Below are 19636 nucleotides of genomic sequence, written 5' to 3'. Positions count from 1 at the left end.
CTTCCTCATGTCTTGATGCCTTGAAGTTCCGGCATGGACTAGCTTTTGTTATTTTAGCTTCTTAGAATACTCTTAGTTTAGTAATTTGATCATAGATGTTCTTGTGGTGATGACTTCCAGATTTTGGGGAATAATAGATGTTGAATTTTAGAAGTTATTGAATTGTCTTTTTATTAATGAGTTTAAGTCTTCCGCATCGTATTTTGTTCATTATGGTTAAAATGTTAAGGTTTAGATTGGTTGGTTCGCTCACATAGGAGGGTAAGTGTGGGTGCCAGTCGCGGCTCGGTTTTGGGTCATGACAGTAGTTAATTATATTAAAATTCATATTAATTGTGATCTAATTATATAAAAAATAAAATGTTAAATTTGGATTAAAAAGTCGTGGAGGTTACAACCTGCTGAAAAGAAAGTGAAAAAAAAAAGCAACAAGTAGCGGGAGTTTAAACCCTGACAAAAAGAATAAAAAAACGGAAAAAGGCCTAAAATACCCTTAAAGTATTGAAAATGGTACAAAATTACCCTTCATCCACCTATTAGCTCCAAAATGCCCTTTTCATCCACCTATTGGCTCCAAAATACCCTTGTCATCCACCTTTGTATTCAAAATTGACCACTTTTTTAATTGTTTTAAAATTAAACTATTTAAATATTTTTTAAAATACTTGACGTTCAACTATTGGTCATAATTTAATTTATTAATATAATTTATAAATCAACCCACTACTCACTAATTATTAACTAAATCTCACCCAATTAATAATTCAATTATAATATCAAAATCATCATAAACACTACTAAAACACGATGAAATTAAAGATTTCTGAAAATAACATTTAAAATTATTCGAGTCCGAATCGAAGCCCCAATTAAATATAGGTTGAGCCGCTTATTTAGGAGGACACTTTCTTTCAAGATTGAATGAGAAATTTATGATTAAAGGTAAAGAAGTAATACAATCCGAATTAATTCATGCATTTTTGTAAAATATAATTTTATAAATATTTATTATTTATTTTAAAACCTTTAAGATATTATTTTTTAAAAAAGTTACCTATGAAGTAACATCACATAATTGAGATGTAAGAATAATTAAGATAAACATAGTCAGACTTTTAAATTTATCGTTAATTTTATTTAGACTTTTGAATGTATGATAATTTACTTCTATAGATATTTTCGCCTCAAATTTTTAAAAACACTCAATTGGTAGTAGCTAATATGTTGTTGCATTAATAGTGTGACGAATATTAATTTAGAGGGCTTTAATTAGTAATGGGTGGTAGTGGATTGATTTATAAATTATATTAATAAGTTAAATTTTAACAAATAGTTGAGCGCCACGTATTTAAAAAAATATTTAAATAAGTTAAATATAAAACCGTTAAATAAGTGGTCAATTTTGAACCAAAAGGTGGATGACAAGGGTATTTTGGACCCAATAGGTGGGTGGGAAGGGTATTTTGGAGCCAATAGGTGGATGGAGGGTAATTTTGTACCATTTCCAATACTTTAAGGGTATTTTAGGCCCTTTTCCGATAAAAAAATATCACAGATTGGTTGCGGTAGTTATTAAAGAAACCCTGAAATCTAATTGTGACAAATCTAACAACGAGAATTTTGAGAACCCCATAACAATAAGTTGTGGGGTTTTCAACCCCAACAATTTGTACATTTAACACCAGCCAATTGGCAGTTTTATTGTAGTGGAATAACCAACGTCCAGCATAAATGCATAGGCATTCCGTCGCCATCTAGAAAAGGAGAAACTACTTAGAAGCATTGATATAGGACGAAAGTGTATCAATGTTCCTTCGATTCAAATCCAGATATCGCTGGAATGAAACATGAAAATGGTGGCTCAATCGATGTTGGATGCTTCTACATTGATATTTTGACGCACTACAAGGAAACTGTGAATTACATGGGTATTTTCCAAATTGCAGGAAAATAAGTTTCTACGAATTTTCATATCAATCCCTAGGAAAATCCCATATAATTCGCAGTTTTCTTGTAGTGTTGGTGCAATAAAGGTGAGATATAGAAGTTGAGAGGCAAAAATGTACTTGATGGTGAAGATACTTTATTTGGAAGATATTAAGGGAAAAAATAGGAATATATGTAATAATGTACTATTATTTTCTTCTCAAATGAGGATAGTCTAAGAAGTTTTTATCATTGCAAAGTTTAAAATAGAAAATAAACATTATATTATATTTGTATGCCCAACAAGAAATTCAATAATATACTTATCCAAGCTTGGATTGAATTTGGTAATCTGAATGAAATGAAATATTCCTTTTTGGTATATCTTCGATTTTCTTATTTATGAATAACTAAATTTTTAGCTAGGGAACATGAGCATGATGTGGGTGTAAATCTTAATGGGTATTTGATTGAATAATTCTAAATTCACTCGTATTGCATAGATCTATTGTTGCCTTGAACTCTTAATGTAAATATCAGTTGTTGCAAATATTTGGTTAAATTCTCCAACTCTAATTCTCTTCGGAAAGTAAAATAAGATTGGAAAAAACTTCATTAGTGAGGACTAATGAAACTGATCATTGAATTAGAGCAATCTAATTTAATCGATTTGTCATTTAAGAGCAGAGTTAGAGATAGTTTAACCCACTCAAACAATATTTGGTACATGTTTTATTTGCATGGTCTTGGAGTTCAAAAGAACCCAAGATATACATATCCATGAGATTGAGAATATATTGGATATAGTATGAACCAAAGGTTATTCATGTATGAATGATTAATAATTATCTATAGATCGAAAACCCATTATTGCACACATCCATAGTGGTTTTCATCTTATTGAAATTTTTGTTGTGTTGACCTCTTGATAAAATGAAGATTGCGTTTTCCAAATTCCCCCAGTTTTACATTCTCATTTGAAGACATTGTGCTAGTTAGTGAAGAATTGATGATGTTTCTTTCTGTCAGTTTTTATGGTTCAACCACGACTCTAAATTGGGTATTATTTTTGCAAACGGTTGTTTATACTTCAATTGTGAGGTATAATTGAGTGTTATCGCTTAAACAAGAGATTACTACTCCCTTAAATTCATATTATATGAATTCTTTTTTTATGTTTGACCCAAAATAGCTATATTTAAACAATTATAAATTATAAATTACTTTATTTCGAATTTATCCTTATCAAATAAATATTTTTTAGACATAATTAAGAAATCATATTAAATTGATACTATTGTCTATTTAATTAATGATACTTTAGTTAAAAAAACACATTATTTCTAGGGCTGACTGATTTTTTAAAGGGGGTACAAAACTTAGAACATCATATCATATAACATGAACTAGACAAACTATGCAAAATTCTTTGATTCCGTAATAATTGATAGAGTACAAGATACGTAGAAGTTGTTTGATAGAGTGTACGAAAATGCAAAATATAGTGTATTAGTAATCCTACCATTAGTGGTGCTTGTATTAGTTATACTTACATTAACTATGTTGAGATTTTTTTCATGTAGTGTTGGTTTAGCAGTCAAAATTTAAAAGTTGACCTCCCCTACCTTTTTTTTTGGTTTAAAAGTCATTTATATATGATCAATAATTTTACTTTTTTATTCCCATAGTTTTTATAGCTCTCACAGCATCTTCCACCTATTTTTTCTTTGCTCTTTATTTTCTTTTGTTTTTTCCTCCTCGGGGTCTGTTTTTTTCTCTCTATATTATGTTCTCCATTTTTTTCTTATAAATTAGTTGTGGTAAAAAAGAAAGATTCATTGTCATTTATAAATACAATTGAAAAAATATTTCAAATAGTTCATGTGTTTTATCAAAAGGAAAAAAGGGTCTGATATACTCCTTAACTTTGTCATGTAGAGCTGATATATCCCTCGTTATTAAAGTGACTCATATATATCCTTATTGTTACATAAATGACTCACATATACCTTTTTCCTCTAACGAAAGTGAAAAAGATAATTTTTTTTTGAGAAAATAATAATCCATATGGGGTATATCTGATCTTCCCCAGACGTATTTATTTTTTTCACTTTTTTATTTCAACGACTAATTTAAATATATTAGTTTGATGGCCAAATTTATTTATGTTTCACTAATTTTCTTGTGAAATTTATTATAGATACCTCCTTTCTTTTTTACAAATACAAAACTAAATTACAATTAGCCGTAAAAAAATTAGTTTTGAATTTTTCTATACACTAAAGAACCAAAAAAATAATAAGAAGAAACTTGAATCATGATAATCAAATAAGTCAAAAAAAAAAAAAAATTTATATGTAAAAGATTAAAATATACCTTGAATTTTGCTAGAAAGATCATATATATATACCACTATATGATTTTTTAAAATTTAAAGTAAAAAAAATATTAAACTATTTTTTTCACTTCCATTAGATGAAGGGTTGAGGTCATTTTGTAATTGTAAGGGTATATGGTGAGCCGTTTGTATAACAGTAAGTGTATATATGAATCACCTTCATAGCGAGGGGTATATATGCTCTAAATGTGAAACTTAAGGAAGTATATCAAACCCTTTTCCCTTATCAAATTTAAATATTTTTAAAAGGGAAAAAAAGACAACTATACCTCATAACTATCGTAAATGGTATGCAAATACCCTCCTTCATACTTTTGGGACATTGGTGCCCATGACGTTTAAAAACTAGAGCATATATCCTCTTTATACTAACATACATATATGTGTCATAATCTCATCCACTGATCTGACATTTATTAAATATCAGATCCATATAAGATTGCGTCGCATGTCCTTACTTAGTCTTCCGTTAGAGTAAAAAATGTATATGCTCTAATTTTTGGATGACAGGGACACCAATGTCCCAAAAGTATGACGTAGAGAATCTACATACTATTTACGATAATTTAAAAATATATATTTTTTTCTCTTTTTAAAATTAAAATAACTTACGCATAAATTAATTTATAATGAAGTTGAAAAGTAAAAGTTTATAGTAATTAGCATTTTAGAATGTTTAACAACTTTAAGAGTATTTTAGATATTTTAATAAAAAATGTTTAACAAATACTTATGGACTAAACACATAGTGGACTTTTTTTCAGTTCAAACACTTGTATTGAAACATATAACTACGTTTTTCAACACTTCAAAAAGTGTTTTTGAAGCACTTTAAGAAAATCACTTTTTCCAATCAATCCAAATATGCTCTTAATGTATCCTTAACCTATAACTTTTGACTTACTTTTGCTTATTTTCACTTAAAACAATTACTCAAAATTACTTTTATATTACAGAGACATTACAAAAATGCTTTAAAACTGTTAAAAAATAAAAGAGGAAAAAACAGTGGTTGGGGAGAAGAGCATTAGGGCAACGAAAGAAATTGTTTGATAATGAAATATAGAGTTGCAATTTCCTTGTTCCTTGGTGGTCATCTCCCTCCCAATTTGCCATCTTTTCTTCTTCGATCCAGCAGTGGTGTTTCCGTTCCCCATGCTAGTCTCCTACATGGTGCTCTCTCAAGGTCTACTTGTGGAATCAGGTTCTCTACTTTTACTTCCTTCACCAATTCACATGATTATAACGAAGTATATTCTGATTTTTCCAAAGAAGATGTTGAAACAATTGAAGCCATTTTTAAACAACCCGGAACCCATGTGCATGATAAACTCGAGCAATGTGGTGTAAGGCCAACACACAATCTAGTTACTCTTATTCTTTCTCGTGCACGGAATAATTGGGAAGTTGCATTCACTTTCTTCATATGGGCCACCAAACAAACAGGTTATGTTCATTCTGTGCGTCAATACCATTCTATGATATCTATACTTGGAAAAATGAGAAAGTTTGACACTGCATGGTCACTCATTGAGGAAATGAGAGGTGGTAAAGATAGACCATCGCTTGTCAATCCTCAGACGCTCTTGATTATGATTAGGAAATACTGTGCTGTCCATGATGTCGGAAAAGCTATCAGTACTTTTTATGCATTTAAACGGTTTAATTTAGATATTGAAATAGAAGAATTTCAAGACCTTTTGTCTGCCCTTGTTCGCTACAAAAATGTAAAAGATGCCGAGCACTTGCTTTTTTGCAATAAGAATGTTTTCCCGTTGAATACCAAGAGTTTGAATATCATTCTGAATGGATGGTGTCTTGCCCGTGATGATTTAAGTGAGGGAAAGAGGATTTGGAGGTTGATGAAGGAAAAAAGGATTCCTCGTGATGTTTTTTCATATTGTAGTATCATGTCTTGCTATTCGAGGGCTGGTAGACTCAATGTTGTGCTTAAGCTTTTCGATGAGATGAAATTGTGTGGGGTTGCACCTGATGTTAAGGTTTATAATGCTGTCATTCATGCTCTTGCAAAAGGCAGGTTGGTTAAACAAGCTAGGAGTGTGATGAAGATGATGGAAGAGAATGATCTTGCTCCAAACGCTGTTACTTATAACTCATTAATCATGCCTCTCTGCAAAGCTCGATTACCAGATGAAGCTCAAGAGATCTTCAATGAGATGATTCAACGAGGCATACATCCTACTGTCCGAACTTACCATGCATTGCTTCGTAGCCTGAGGACAGGGGAAGAAGTGTTCGAGCACTTGCAGAAGATGAACACGATGGGATGTATTCCAACTCATGACACTTATATAATGTTAATCCGGAAGTTTTGCCGATGGTGCCAACTTGATAATGTTTTCATGTTGTGGGATAAGATGAGCAAGATTGGCTTGGACCATGATCGAAGTTCATATATAGTGCTGATACATGGACTCTTTTTGAATGGGAAGCTGGAGGAGTCGTACAAATACTATCACGAAATGAAGCAAAAAGGTTTACTGCCGGAGCCCAAGATAGATGAAATGCTTCAAGCTTGGGTAGCTGGCAGGAGAGATTCTCAAGAGAATAAAGTAACATGTCATCAGGAGAACAAAAAGGTGGTCAAATTTGAAAAAGCTGATAAAGAAAGGGATTTCCATAAAAAACCTGAAATGAGAAAAGTTATGAGAGAGCGTGGCTTTTCTTTCTGGGGTCAGTAGAGTCAATGTTGATTATAAAATTACTGTTGGGAATCTGGCTCAGGTCACTGTACATACAGGTGCATCAGGTTTCTCTTCTTTTAGATTGTATTAACAAAATATTCTTGGCTTATTTGGTCTACATACTGGAATTTACTGCTAACACAATTTACTTCCATTTTTTTTTAAGATTTTGATAGCAAGAAAGACTATTTGAATATTCACAGATGCTTTCTTCCTTTTTTTTTTTTTGAATTAATTTTAAGAAAAAAGTGATCAATATTCTTTATACTTGTCCCTGAAGTATAAAATTGTCACGATCAGAGTCTACACCCTAGTTTTGACTGGCACGAATGATGCTAAGCGGACCTGTGTTACTGACATTTTGCTAATAACTTAACTGACATTTTATGAAGTGTAAGTGGAAGCTAAAACATAGTTAACTGAAGCAAATACTTAACATATATCTGAATGAAATGCATGGAACTGAACAAGTAATGCCTGAAGTGAAACCTCTACTAATTGGAATGAAAGAAGAAATAAGTTTGTCGGGCCATGATCCCTAGCTACCTCAAAGAAAATAACTGTCCTTACGTAAAACTTAGTTACTGACTACTCCATGAAGTCACCAAATGAAGTGGACTCATCAACTTCTGACAGGAAAAACTGCAACCTGTCTAGCCACTAGTGTGAGAGCGAACATTTAAATCTATATCATAATAGGATGTTGTGCAGAAAAAAGTATGCAGTCAGCACGTGGAAAGTGCTGAGTATATATGATGAGGCTAAACATAATCATTTCGGGTGGCAACATGTAGTAAGAACTAATGAGCATTCAATAATCATAAATATAGTGATATAATGAAGGACATCCTAAAACCAGTGTATAAATTTCATTGAGAACTTGCTTTCAATTATATAATGGTTATTTCTGTAGCCCTGGGTTGAAATTAGATCAAAACTATCATATTTGAGAAGAACCCTGATGATAAAGTTTATGACCATAATGATACTTTTATTGGGAGTTTCTTACCATCGACATATACCATATCAGTTTATGTTGTCCAACTTAAAATCCATTTGGAAGGGCTATCCTATACCTTGTCAGTGTGTAGGACCTATCTATCTGATGTGGATACTAACTGAGCCTCTTGGGCTAATACTCAAAATTCTATAGTGGCACATAGTTATGGGACTTGGGTTTTCTGAACTTGCGTCCTCTTGGTGTTAAATAATCCTCCCAAAATAGTAATGATGTGTTCTTCAGCATTAAGGATATGTAGGTGACCTTTAAAAAACAGAGGGAACAAAAACAGAGAACAAAATACTTGCAAGGATCCTTATAATTCTCAACCTGTTCTGTTTCCTCTAAACCTTTCTCTTTACACCAAAAAATAAAAAGATAACAATACAATTACCTTTAACCTTCTCAATGGAATGGGACCTATCTTTAAAGTTTCTACTGTTCCTTCTTTCCAGAATGTCCACCAAATACAAATATCAATATGCTCATAACAAGAACAGGAGCTTATGATGAAGTTTCATTAATTTAGTAGAAAACCCTAACTTGGATTCTAGAAATTCTGTAAAAATCTTTGAAAGAACATACGACTTAGGCATGAGAGTGAAATGATACTCCTGTTGAAGCCTAACATACTTTAGTGACGAAACATGATGAAGAACCTTGAAAGAAGAACCCTAACTTGGTGTTTCTTGAGATTTTTTTTTAAATTTAAAATAGTAATGTTGTATTCTTCAGCATTAAGGATATGTAGGTGACCTTTAAAAAACAGAGGGAACAAAAACAGAGGAAAAAAATACTTGCAAGGATCCTAATAATTATACAACCTGTTCTGTTTCCTCTAAACCTTTCTCTTTACACCAAAAAATAAAAAGATAACAATACAATTCCCTTTAACCTTCTCAATGGAATTGGACCTATCTTTAAAGTTTCTACTGTTCCTTATTTTCCAGAATGTCCACCAAATACAAATATCGATATGCTCATTAATAGGTAAACTATCTGTATAAAGTGAGTAATACAATCAAGAACAGGAGCTTATGATGAAGTTCATTAATTTAGTAGAAACCCTAACTTGGATTCTAGAAATTCTGTAAAAATCTTTGAAAGAACGTATGACATAGGCATGGGTGTGAAATGATATCCTGTTGAAGCCTTACATACTTTAGTGATGAAACTTGATGAAGAACCTTGAAAGAAGAACCCTAACTTGGTGTTTCTTGAGATTTTTTTAAATTTAAAATAGTAATGGTGTATTCTTCAGCATTAAGGATATGTAGTTGACCTTTCAAAGACAGAGGGAACAAAAACAGAGGAAAAAAAAAAACTTGCAAGGATCCCAATAATTCTACATGTTCTGTTTCCTCTAAACCTTTCTCTTTACACCAAAAAATAAAAAGATAACAACACAATTCCCTTTAACCTTCTCAATGGAATTGGACCTATCTTTAAAGTTTCTACTGTTTCTTTCTTTCCAGAATGTCCGCCAAATGCAATATGGAATTATCCTCAACCAGGCCTTCTGGATCTTGCTCACCCCCCCTCCCTCTCTCATCCAACTACTCAATAAGTCTGCAGTGTGGTTAGGCATGGTCCAATTTGTCTCTGTGAGACCAAGGAAGATGACCCAAGTTTGTGTCGTAAAGTTGTAAACATGCAATGCAAGAGTAGATGCTTGTTGGTCGCCTCTGCCTTCCCGCATAATAAACACCAAGGTACTATAGTTTTTTCCTTTTTTCTTCAACGCTTCATGTGTTTCATGTGTCAGGCAAAGCCCTTCTTGAAACCAACCATGTAAAGCATTTTTATCTTAGTTGGTGCTAAGGTTCTCCATACCTTTCTCCACAAACTCTGCTTATAGATGCTTTGCTGGGGGATTTCCGTGTTGTATGCACTGCTAACAGTTAAAGCCCCATCTTTACTATGTTTCCATCTCAAAGAATTAGGAGAATATAAGCCACTACATTTGGATTCTCTTGGGTTTCTGTGATTCTTTCAAACTCGTTACTTCTGCATTTATTTTCTAAAAGATGTGTATTTTTACCCTTTTTGCTGTTGTTTTTGATCTCTTCTATGAACTTTGATCTTGAGCTTTTATCATAACAGTTGAATTCGGTATTACAAGTTTGTAGGTGTGAAGTACCACTACACCTGCTCTTTTTTACAAAAATAAAAAAATTGGTGTGGATTTAGAGAGTGTGTGTGTATAGAAGGTTTTACTTTTATATGTTTGAGGCAAAGGCAAGGGGTGCGTTATCCACTGCACGAAATATCGATTCACCCATTGTTTGATCTTTTGTTTTTCCTCCTTTATGTTAAGGGTTTGACAGAATCCAGTCACATATTCATGTTGCTTATGGATGTGACTACTGGTTTTGAGAAGCCCTTTATAGTTGTTTGTAAGGCACACTCAATCTAATTTAACAGAATCATAGGTTAGTTGACAAAGTAGTGCGGAAGGATTACTAGACTGATTCCAAATTACAAGTCAGTCAACTATGAATTACAATCCAATGAATTAAAGAAAAAAATTTGGAAATATCTCAATCAGTCTCTGTTAGGATTCTTAGAGAAGCATTGAGTCACAGGAAAATCTAAATCAATTGACATTGACTTTCCCTTGCCTTTGTTTGAATTCCTAGATTGACTTATTTTGGTATATATCTCCAGCTCATCGATCTATTTTTGTATATATCTCCAGCTCATTGAAGGGAGACTAAAACCTTAGAGTTCATTGGAAGAGAGAACTCTGATCTCTTGCTTTTTTGCTTAATTATGACTTATCAATTAATTCATCAAAAGCCCCTTTAAAGTAGGAGTCTTATTACATAATAAGAAGTCTAATTCTTATGAAAGTAGGAGACCTAAATCCTATTCCAAACTATAACTATAACTTAACCTAATCCGAATTAATGACTTCCAACACATCAGTCTCCTTCCATTTAATTGTGATTCCTGGATTGCAAAGCTAAAAAAGGATCAGCGTTGGAAGAGAAGGAAAAGAATGAGAAAGAGGAGAGAATTTTGAGAAAGAAGGGATACAAGAACTGTCAAAAACATGAGTTGCAACTGAAAGTTTGGCTCCCTTGATGGTGGAACGAAGACAAAATCATAACTGTGTATGTAATCTAAGAATTTAAATCTCAGCTGCTAAGTGTGGTCTTCATTTTTTTTTTTTTAAAAACGCCGGAGTTAAATTGGACCTTTCCCCTTATAAACGATACAATTCCCTTTCTATTAATTACTAACTGCAGTTAACATTGTTCAATCAATGTTGGTTCTTATTGTTAAAAATGAAATTTGTCCTTTATGTGTTTCCTTTCTTATCTGGTTTCCTACTACTTTATTTAGGGAGTAGACAGTGGTCAATATGCGTGGAATACTAATGTGGATACTTGGTTGAATTGTCAAGTTGTGTGCAAGTTAGCCTAGTACCATGTTATTGAAAAAGAAATGAGAAGGGTGTGAATTACCATTGCGATCTCTAGACAATATGTTCGGCCGTGTTGAGTCCGCAACCCCTTGCCTTGTTTACAAATTTTCCTATGGCGATGGATGGTTCTAATGAATAAATAATAGTTTTTGCTTGGCTTTTATATTATCCTTTTGACAATTGTCAATGTCAAGCTGTGTGCAAGTTAGCCCAGTGCCATGTTATTGAAAAAGAAATGAGAAGGGTGTGAATAACCATTGCAATCTCTTGACAATGGGTTCGGCCGTGTTGAGTCTGCAACCCCTTGCCTTGTTGACAAATTTTCCTATGTCGATGGATGGTTCTAATGAATAAATAATAATTTTTGCTTGGCTTTGATATTATCCTTTTGACAATAGTCAATGTCAAGTTGTGTGCAAGTTAGCCTTGTACCATGTTAATGAAAAGGAAATGTGAAGGGTGTGAATTATACCATTGCAATATCTTGACAATGGGTTCGGTCTTGTTGAGTCCACAACTCCTTGCCTAGTATACAAATTTTCCTATGGTGATGGATGGTTCTAATGAATTAATTATAGTTTTTGCTTGGCTTTTATATTATCCTTTTGACAATTGTCAATGTCAAGTTGTGTGCAAGTTATCCTAGTACCATGTTATTGAAAAAGAAATGAGAAGGGTGTGAATTACCATTGCAATCTCTTGACAATGGGTTCGGCCGTGTTGAGTCTGCAACTCCTTGCCTTGTTTACAAATTTTCCTGTGGTGATGGATGGTTCTAATGAATAAATAATAGTTTTTGCTTGGCTTTTATATTATCCTTTTGACAATTGTCAATGTGGAAATACAGACAATGTCACCTATATATTTTGACAAGTATTGTTTCAAGGTTTTTTCCTTTCTAATATTGCCTTTTTTTTCAGCAGGTCTCGGGGTTATCATGAATTAAAGTGAAGAGGAGATGTAGCGAACGACTTGTCTATAGAGTTACTAAGAGTACTAACTTTCTTGCATTACATGGTGGGGTTTGTGTTTTTTCCTGTAACTAGTGCAAGAAAATTTATTTTGGTTGATAAGCCAATCTGGTGAGTAACTGTTTGCTTAGATTGGGCAATGCGTTTAAGCTGGGACTCCAGAATCCATTTTGGGGGCAGAAAGCAGGCTTTGAGATTATGTAGAAATTTCGCTTGCCCAACAGAGAATGTGGTTTCGCAATTCGAAATTCTTCTATTCTGTAGCGTCTGCAGGATGAACTGACTTGCAATGTGCTTGAAGCTCCTGCAACTTTAGCATCAGCAAAGGCAAATTTGTTTGTAATTGACCAGAGAAAGAACTTTTCAGTAGTTGGGGCCCTTTCTCGTGTATTTGCTATACCATCATTATCAGGGCCTGCATTTTAGCTCTGTTGCTGTCTCATTGATCTGCTGATATCTGAGCCTAATCAAGGTTCATTAGACATTGATTGTCAGAAAGCAGTTACAGCTATTTGCCGTTCAATAATTTTTCTATTGCCTGGTTCCTCAAGTATAATGACCTCAAGGCATCACACAGCTGGTTTGTCAGTGCACAATTCTATTACTTATTGCAATTTAGAAGCTTCAATCATTGTTGAAAAGAGAGTTTGAGAAATAACGATCAGCACGATAACTCCTTGCTTTACGGAGATTTTGCTTATAATGTTGCAAAGAAGAGGGAAAATTCAAATCTACATGAAGGATTAGATTCAATGGTTTCCACAATTCATTACCTGCATGTTTCTCTGCTGGCACTGCCCCTCATCTGTCCTTTGTTAAATCTGTCTGTGAGGTACAGCTTGGATTCAGAGATACTTCTGAAGACTATGTTTCCTGAGCTTTTATGCTCTTATTAACCAAATCAAGTTACAATGGCTGTCATCTTGTATAAATGACACGTAATTGGTTTAGTGTTATTGAATTACTCTGATTTATAATAGAATAACAAATATTAAGTTTTTGTACAAAGAAATTCGCAGTCGCTAATTTAGAGGAGAAGGGTAGTGAAGAGGGGCCCTTTTCAAACCCTGGCCTTGGGAAATTTTGCAGTGATCAAAAAACAAGTTTGCACTAGCTGCTGTTATATAAATCACTACATATAATGTGCTGAATTTCTGAAGTTGATGATTCCTCTCTTGCTGTATTTTAAAAGTGGCTAGCTAATGTAGGGGGAGAATGAAATTTGCTAGTATGAAATTTGCTATTAGTTGGAGATTTCCACTAAGGCCTAATTTGCATGTGTAGAACTGAATTTGATGATTCCAAGGTCTCATTTATCACTTTTCTGATCAGTGGAAAATTATTAGTGTAAGAGCTAGGTATTTTCTAAAAGTGATTGACTGCTCAAACTCATTATCTAGCTCACTTTTGGTATTGCTATCTTTCTGTAACTAGTAGTGTTGTGATTTGTGAGTATTTTCTACTCCCCCTGCAGTCATGGCTATGGAAAAATAGCCTTCACTTTTCTGTGTTTAAGGTCAAGTATTTCAATTATAGTGTCAAGTTTTTCTGCTGGTCAGATCTCCTCTGAGGAACAAGGTGTCCACCCTCCGTTGCATTTGACTGTCAGGAAAACTAGGAGGATAAGTGATTTTTAATTTATTAGCTCTTCAATTAAGTGACAAACAGGAAAATTATAGACTGCAATTGGTATCTTTCCCGCAGAAAAGGTCTCCCAGAAAGTTGACTTTCAAAACTAAGGAGGAGAAAGAGAACAATTGTAGACTAACTACTCACTCTATTTGTATTTAATTGTGTGATTTTTAATTTATTGGCTCTTCGTGCTTTTAATTGACTAGCAGGAAGGTTCTAGGCTGCATTCTTTATCTTTCCCACAGAAAAGGAGATAGAAACGAAATGAAAATGAAACTTTACTGGTTAAATAAAGTGCGACAATCTTAAACACTGCATTAACCAATAACAATGCCTGTATAGAGTGGACAAATCTCCAGATATAAAGACATGATAATATTTTTCCTTATATTTATAGTAAACATAAATAACTCGATAGAAAGAAACATTTACTCCTGTAAATAATTGCTACTTGCTGGTAATAACTTTTTCTCTCTCCGTTCCATTTTATGTGGCAACATTTGATCTGACACGGAGTTTAAGAAATAATGAAGACTTTGAAATGTTTATCAAATTGTCCTTATAAAAGTAACTCCCGTTTCTCTCTCCTCATAAATGTATTAGAAAATTAAGTGGGACCAATAAGGGTAAAAGATAAATTATACTTTTAATACTTACCATACAAGGAAATGTGACATTCCTTTTGGGATTGACCAAAAAGGAAATGGTGCCACATAAAATGGGACGGAAGGAGTACTTTATAACTATTATAGATAATTACTGCTTATATATTTTATCCTACTTGCTACAAAGAAAGTAAGACGGATAAACTAAGATATATTATCTCTAGATTTTGTTCGCCTATATTATCTTCTAGAATAAGCCCTTAAAATAGCATTTGTATTGGTGCAAAACTGATCTGCAATGAGGTCATAGTTTTTCCAACTAGATTCTTCAAGTGGACAATCAACCCAGTGAATGAGCAGTTCCAAAGAAGAATCAACTTCTTTAACCCATCGATGTGCAAGAATCTGGGCAGGAGATATGGTGAGTTCCCGCTCCAGCTCATAAGCTACAGGTCCAACACATCGTACAATTTTATATGGGAAAAAGGATAAATATATCCCCAAACTATCATAAATGGTATGTAGATACCATTCGTCATATTTTTGAGATATTGTTTCCCCTATCGTCCAAAAATTAGAGCGTATATGCCCTTCACCCTAATAGAAAACTAAATAGGGACATAGCGCAATCTTATCCATCGATCTGATGTCGGGTCGGTGGATAAGATTATGAAACGTGTATGTTTGTTAGTATAAAGGGTATACATGCTCTAGTTTTTGGATGATAGAGACACCAATGTCTCAAAAGTATCACGGAGGGTATACGCATACCATTTTTGATAGTTCAAGGGTATATTTGTCCTTTTTCCCATTTTATATGGTCCAAAAAATCGAGGTGAAAATTTTTTGCACCTGCAATGAGCGAAAGAACATTGACGGTAAGGCTAAACACGTAGAAAGACAGAATCTCCAGCTTGAAAGATAACATCTCTACGATGAGAATTAGCTTGATGTTTCATTCGAGTTTGAGCCGTTAAAAGGTTAACCTTGAGAATTTTCAGCATGGCATCAGGATTCAAAAGTTGCTCTTCAAGTTTAGTAATGCGTGTTTCTCCATGACCATAAGGAGAAATGGATGGAAGGTCCCTACTATAAACAACTTTGAATAGGGTAGTTTTTGTGGATGAGTGGAAGCCCGTATTAAAAGAAACTCTGCCCATAATATATGTCTCTATATACGAGGTTGCTCCATAACAAAGCATCGTAAATATGACTCCAAGCATCTGTTAACCACCTGTGTTTGTCCATCAAATAGTGGGTGGTAAGAGGTACCCATTCTTAGCCTTGTTTGGCTAAGTCAGAAAAGCTCCTGCCAAAAAGCACTGAGAAAGATAACATTCCGATCAAATAAAATTGACCGAGGAATGCCGTGAAGACGCACAATTTCTCTGCATAAAAACTTAGCAACAATCTTGGAAAATGGGATGAAATGAGAATACTTGCTTAGACGATCTAGGACAATCAAAATTGTATTAAAACCACTCAATAAGGGAATTCCTACAATGAAGTCAAGTGAGACATCTTCCCAAATTCTTGAAGGTATAAGCAGTTGTAGAAGTCCAGCCCGTGCTAGAGCTTGGTATTTGGCACAAACCAAACAGTATTGAACAAAGATCTTCACATCATGCTTCATCCTTGGACTAGAAAAGTTGGAGGAATGGCACTTCAAGATTTTTAAATATCCTCCATCCTCGGCAGAAGGTGTATCATTAGACTCTGAGAGATTCTTTTGTCGAATAGAAGATTGATCCGGAGTGACCAACCTTTACTTGAAATAAAATTTTTGATCCATAAGATGAAAATCTGGTTGTAAGGAAGGATCATGGTGAAAAAATTGAATAATCTCACGAGTATATGTATCTTCTTGGAGAGCATTTTGCCAATTGGAAAAATCCATCGGCATAGGAATAGCAAGAGCTAGAAATTTAGCATTTAATGGCCTCCTTGAATAAGAATCAGCTCCCAAATTATCTTTCCCAACTCTGTAAACAGTTGTGAAGTCGAAGGGAGGCAATTTCATTAACAATCTTTGCTGCTCATTAGTAGTAATACGCAGAGAAAGGAGATTCTTGAGACTGTAATGATCTATCCGGACATAAAAATGATGGACCAGGAGGTAATGTTTCCATTTCCGCATAGTTAAAACAAAAACAAACAATTCGTGATCATTAGTAGACTATAAAAAGAAAGTTCCTTACTAAAATAACCAATAGGATGGTCATCCTAAGGAAGAACAACCCCTATTCATTCTGAACATCATCAAACTTCCACCACAAATGGTTGAGTGAGATCTGGAATTTGTAGTATCAGAACAATTATTAGAGCTTTCTTTAGAAGTTGGAAAGCATTCTCTACTGAGTTCGACCATTGAAAATCATTTTTCTTGGTAAGTTCAGTGAGTGGTCGAGCCATCATTCTATAACCCTTCAGGAATCTGCGATAATAACCTGTTAACTTAAGAAATCCACGTAACTTCTTCAAATTAATTGGTACTGGCCACTCCAAGACAGCTTGAACTTTATCTCTATCAACACCAACCCCTTTTTTTGAAATCACATGACCTAGAAAAAAAAAATGTGGACTTTCCCAGATGAGCATTTAGAAGTTTTAGCATAGTAACAATTTTCTCTTAGAAGTTTGAAAGCAAGTTCCAAATGGCTGATATGTTGCTCAAAGGTTTGATTGTATACCAAGATGTCGTCAAAGAATACAAGAATGAATTTGCACAGATGTGGTCTAAACATATCATTCATTACACATTGGAACGTCGAAGGAGCATTAATGAGACCAAAGTCATAACTCTAAACTCATAATGCTATAGTGATTACGAAAAGAAGTTTTATGAATGTCGGCTGGATCGTCACGTATCTGGTGGTAACCAGAACACAAATCAATCTTTGAAAAAAAAGTTGCTCCATACCCTTCGGGGGCCCAGTAATTTGAGCTTGGGACTTCCATGTTGGAGGTCTCAAGTTCGAAACCCCTTGCCAGTGAAAGCAAGGGGTTTGTCTTCTAGGTCGAGATCATCACACCAGGCTTGCGTAGTGCGGGTTACCTCTCTAATGTAGTTTTCGAGCTATTACATAGAAGAAATATCAAAAAGCAACAGGTGCATTTGATTCTTGTGGAACTCCTTGAAGTTTATATCGTTTCCCATTTAAATTAAAAATAAAAAACATCTCATTCCAATTAGCTTGAACTGTATTTAAAGAAGCAAGACACTTAATTCCAAGCACCAAATCTTCTTCTCCAACAGAGAAAGGATAAAAATCTTGATCAATAGTTAATCTTGGGAATTTCACAACAAGATTTTGGCAAACGGTTGAAACGTATTATATCTCCATTGCCAATCTGAACTCCAAAACAGGGAACAACTTGAGCAGACAACTGTAATTCTTCACCAATATTTTTTGGGATAAAATTGTAGAATGACCCACTATCAACCAGATGCAACACCTTGCGTCCAATTTAAGGTCCCTTGAAGTTTCATTGTTGTGCCTGTTGTGTTAACTAGGAAGGCGTGGGATAAAATTTCAGCAAGATCATTTGTACCTGCATGTCTATCAATAATGTCACTTGACATTTGTTCTCTAGGTTTACCACCTTCAATGTTGTCATTTGCCTCCATAAGAGTGAGAGATGCGGTCTTGCAACGACAACCTGGTGCAAATTTTTCATTACACATGAAACAAAAACCTTTGTCTATGCGATTCTACTTTTCTATCTCCCAAGCATGATTCAAAGAAGGATGGGGAGACATCTATGCATAATTCGGATTGGTTCATGATACGTGTTGGCTGCGTACAAATTGGTAAGGAACATCACGTGTAGAACCAGTTTGGATTGTGTTGGATCGTGACAGATTGACAATTGAGACTTATGCCCACGATTGAAACTAACTTTTTGCTTAAATTCCATTGCAAGGCACATGACTTTAGAAACAACTCTAGGCTATGAGTTCTCACATCTGATTTGAGTACTTATTTAAGCCCATTCATGAAAACCCCTAAGATACAGTGATCTGTCTAGTCTTGGATTCTAGATGAACGTTTGCAAATTCTTGACGGTACTCCTGTATTAAACCAGTTTGGAGGATGTTACATAGATACTTGTTCGAATTTTGAAACTCTGCATCCCATAATTTTCTTGTAATGCTTTAACAAGTTCTTCCCAATAGAGCAAAGTTTGTTCACGATTGATCCAAGAGAGGTGATCAAGCACATCACCTTCCAAATACATAGCAGCAATGTCAACTTGTATTTATCTGGAGTTAGTAGTAGCAGAAATATTTTTCTACCTTCAAAATCCAACCCATAGGGTCTCCTTTTTTAATTATGGGAAAATCTATCTTCGTGTATAGCCTCCGGGGAGGATTTTTTAGCCACCTTGTATTATCGATGTCTTCTTCCTCTTCTTGCCAAACATTTGGACGTTTTCCTCTGTTACGAGTTCGATGACTAATTTCCTCTTGTTGGTTGTGACTAGTATGGACTTTCAGTGAAGCAACATCTGTAGCCAATGAATCAATTGTGTTTAATTTTGATGCAATAACACATAGTTGTTGCGCAAGGGATTCAACGTTGGGAACGTCTTGTGATTGCAAAGTAGAAAATCTAGTATTGACCATATTGGATCAGTCTGCTTTGATAATAAAATGATAGAAACTAATATGAAATGAAATGAAAATGAAACTTTACTGGTTAAATAAAGTACAAGAATCTTAATCACCACAATAACAATGTCCGTATGAAGTGGACAAATCTCCAGATATAAAGACATAATAATATTTTTCCTTTCCATAGTTCTCTTAAAATACAAATATTTATAGTAAACTAAAATAACTTTTAACAGATAGAGATAAAAACAATTACTGCTTTAAATAAACTGCTGCCGCTTGCTAACAATAACTTCTACTTTATAACTACTATAGATAATTACTGCATATGTATCTTATCTTACTTAATACAAA

The 19636-nt window shown here is 34.0% G+C and overlaps 2 protein-coding genes across 6 annotated transcripts; one reads left to right on the top strand and one right to left on the bottom strand.

The window, feature by feature from the left end:
* Window positions 1-5295: 5295 nt before the first annotated feature.
* LOC107024368 (pentatricopeptide repeat-containing protein At5g15010, mitochondrial-like) lies at window positions 5296-13585 on the top strand. Of its 5 annotated transcripts, none has more exons than XM_015225335.2 (3): window positions 5296-7094; window positions 9505-9741; window positions 12383-13585. In XM_015225335.2, the coding sequence occupies exon 1, from the start codon at window positions 5380-5382 to the stop codon at window positions 7024-7026; it is 1647 nt and encodes a 548-aa protein (XP_015080821.1). In that variant the 5' UTR covers window positions 5296-5379; the 3' UTR covers window positions 7027-7094; window positions 9505-9741; window positions 12383-13585. The 5 variants fall into 5 exon arrangements, with proteins under 5 accessions (XP_015080821.1, XP_015080822.1, XP_015080818.1 ...); XM_015225332.2 differs by having other exon boundaries at window positions 5297-7085; XM_015225333.2 differs by having other exon boundaries at window positions 5297-7085; window positions 12380-13585.
* A 3341-nt stretch (window positions 13586-16926) lies between these two features.
* Window positions 16927-18906, bottom strand: LOC107024968 (uncharacterized mitochondrial protein AtMg00860-like). Its single transcript, XM_015225869.1, has 3 exons — window positions 18777-18906; window positions 18220-18327; window positions 16927-17228 (listed from the first exon to the last, which is right to left on the bottom strand). The coding sequence occupies exons 1-3, from the start codon at window positions 18904-18906 to the stop codon at window positions 16927-16929; spliced, it is 540 nt and encodes a 179-aa protein (XP_015081355.1).
* Window positions 18907-19636: the final 730 nt, after the last annotated feature.

This window comes from Solanum pennellii, chromosome 7 (assembly GCF_001406875.1).
Source record: "Solanum pennellii chromosome 7, SPENNV200".
NCBI classification, from domain to species: Eukaryota; Viridiplantae; Streptophyta; class Magnoliopsida; order Solanales; family Solanaceae; genus Solanum; species Solanum pennellii.
The sequence above is the reverse complement of the archived record's forward strand: the minus strand, read 5'-3'. Positions and strand labels throughout refer to the sequence as shown.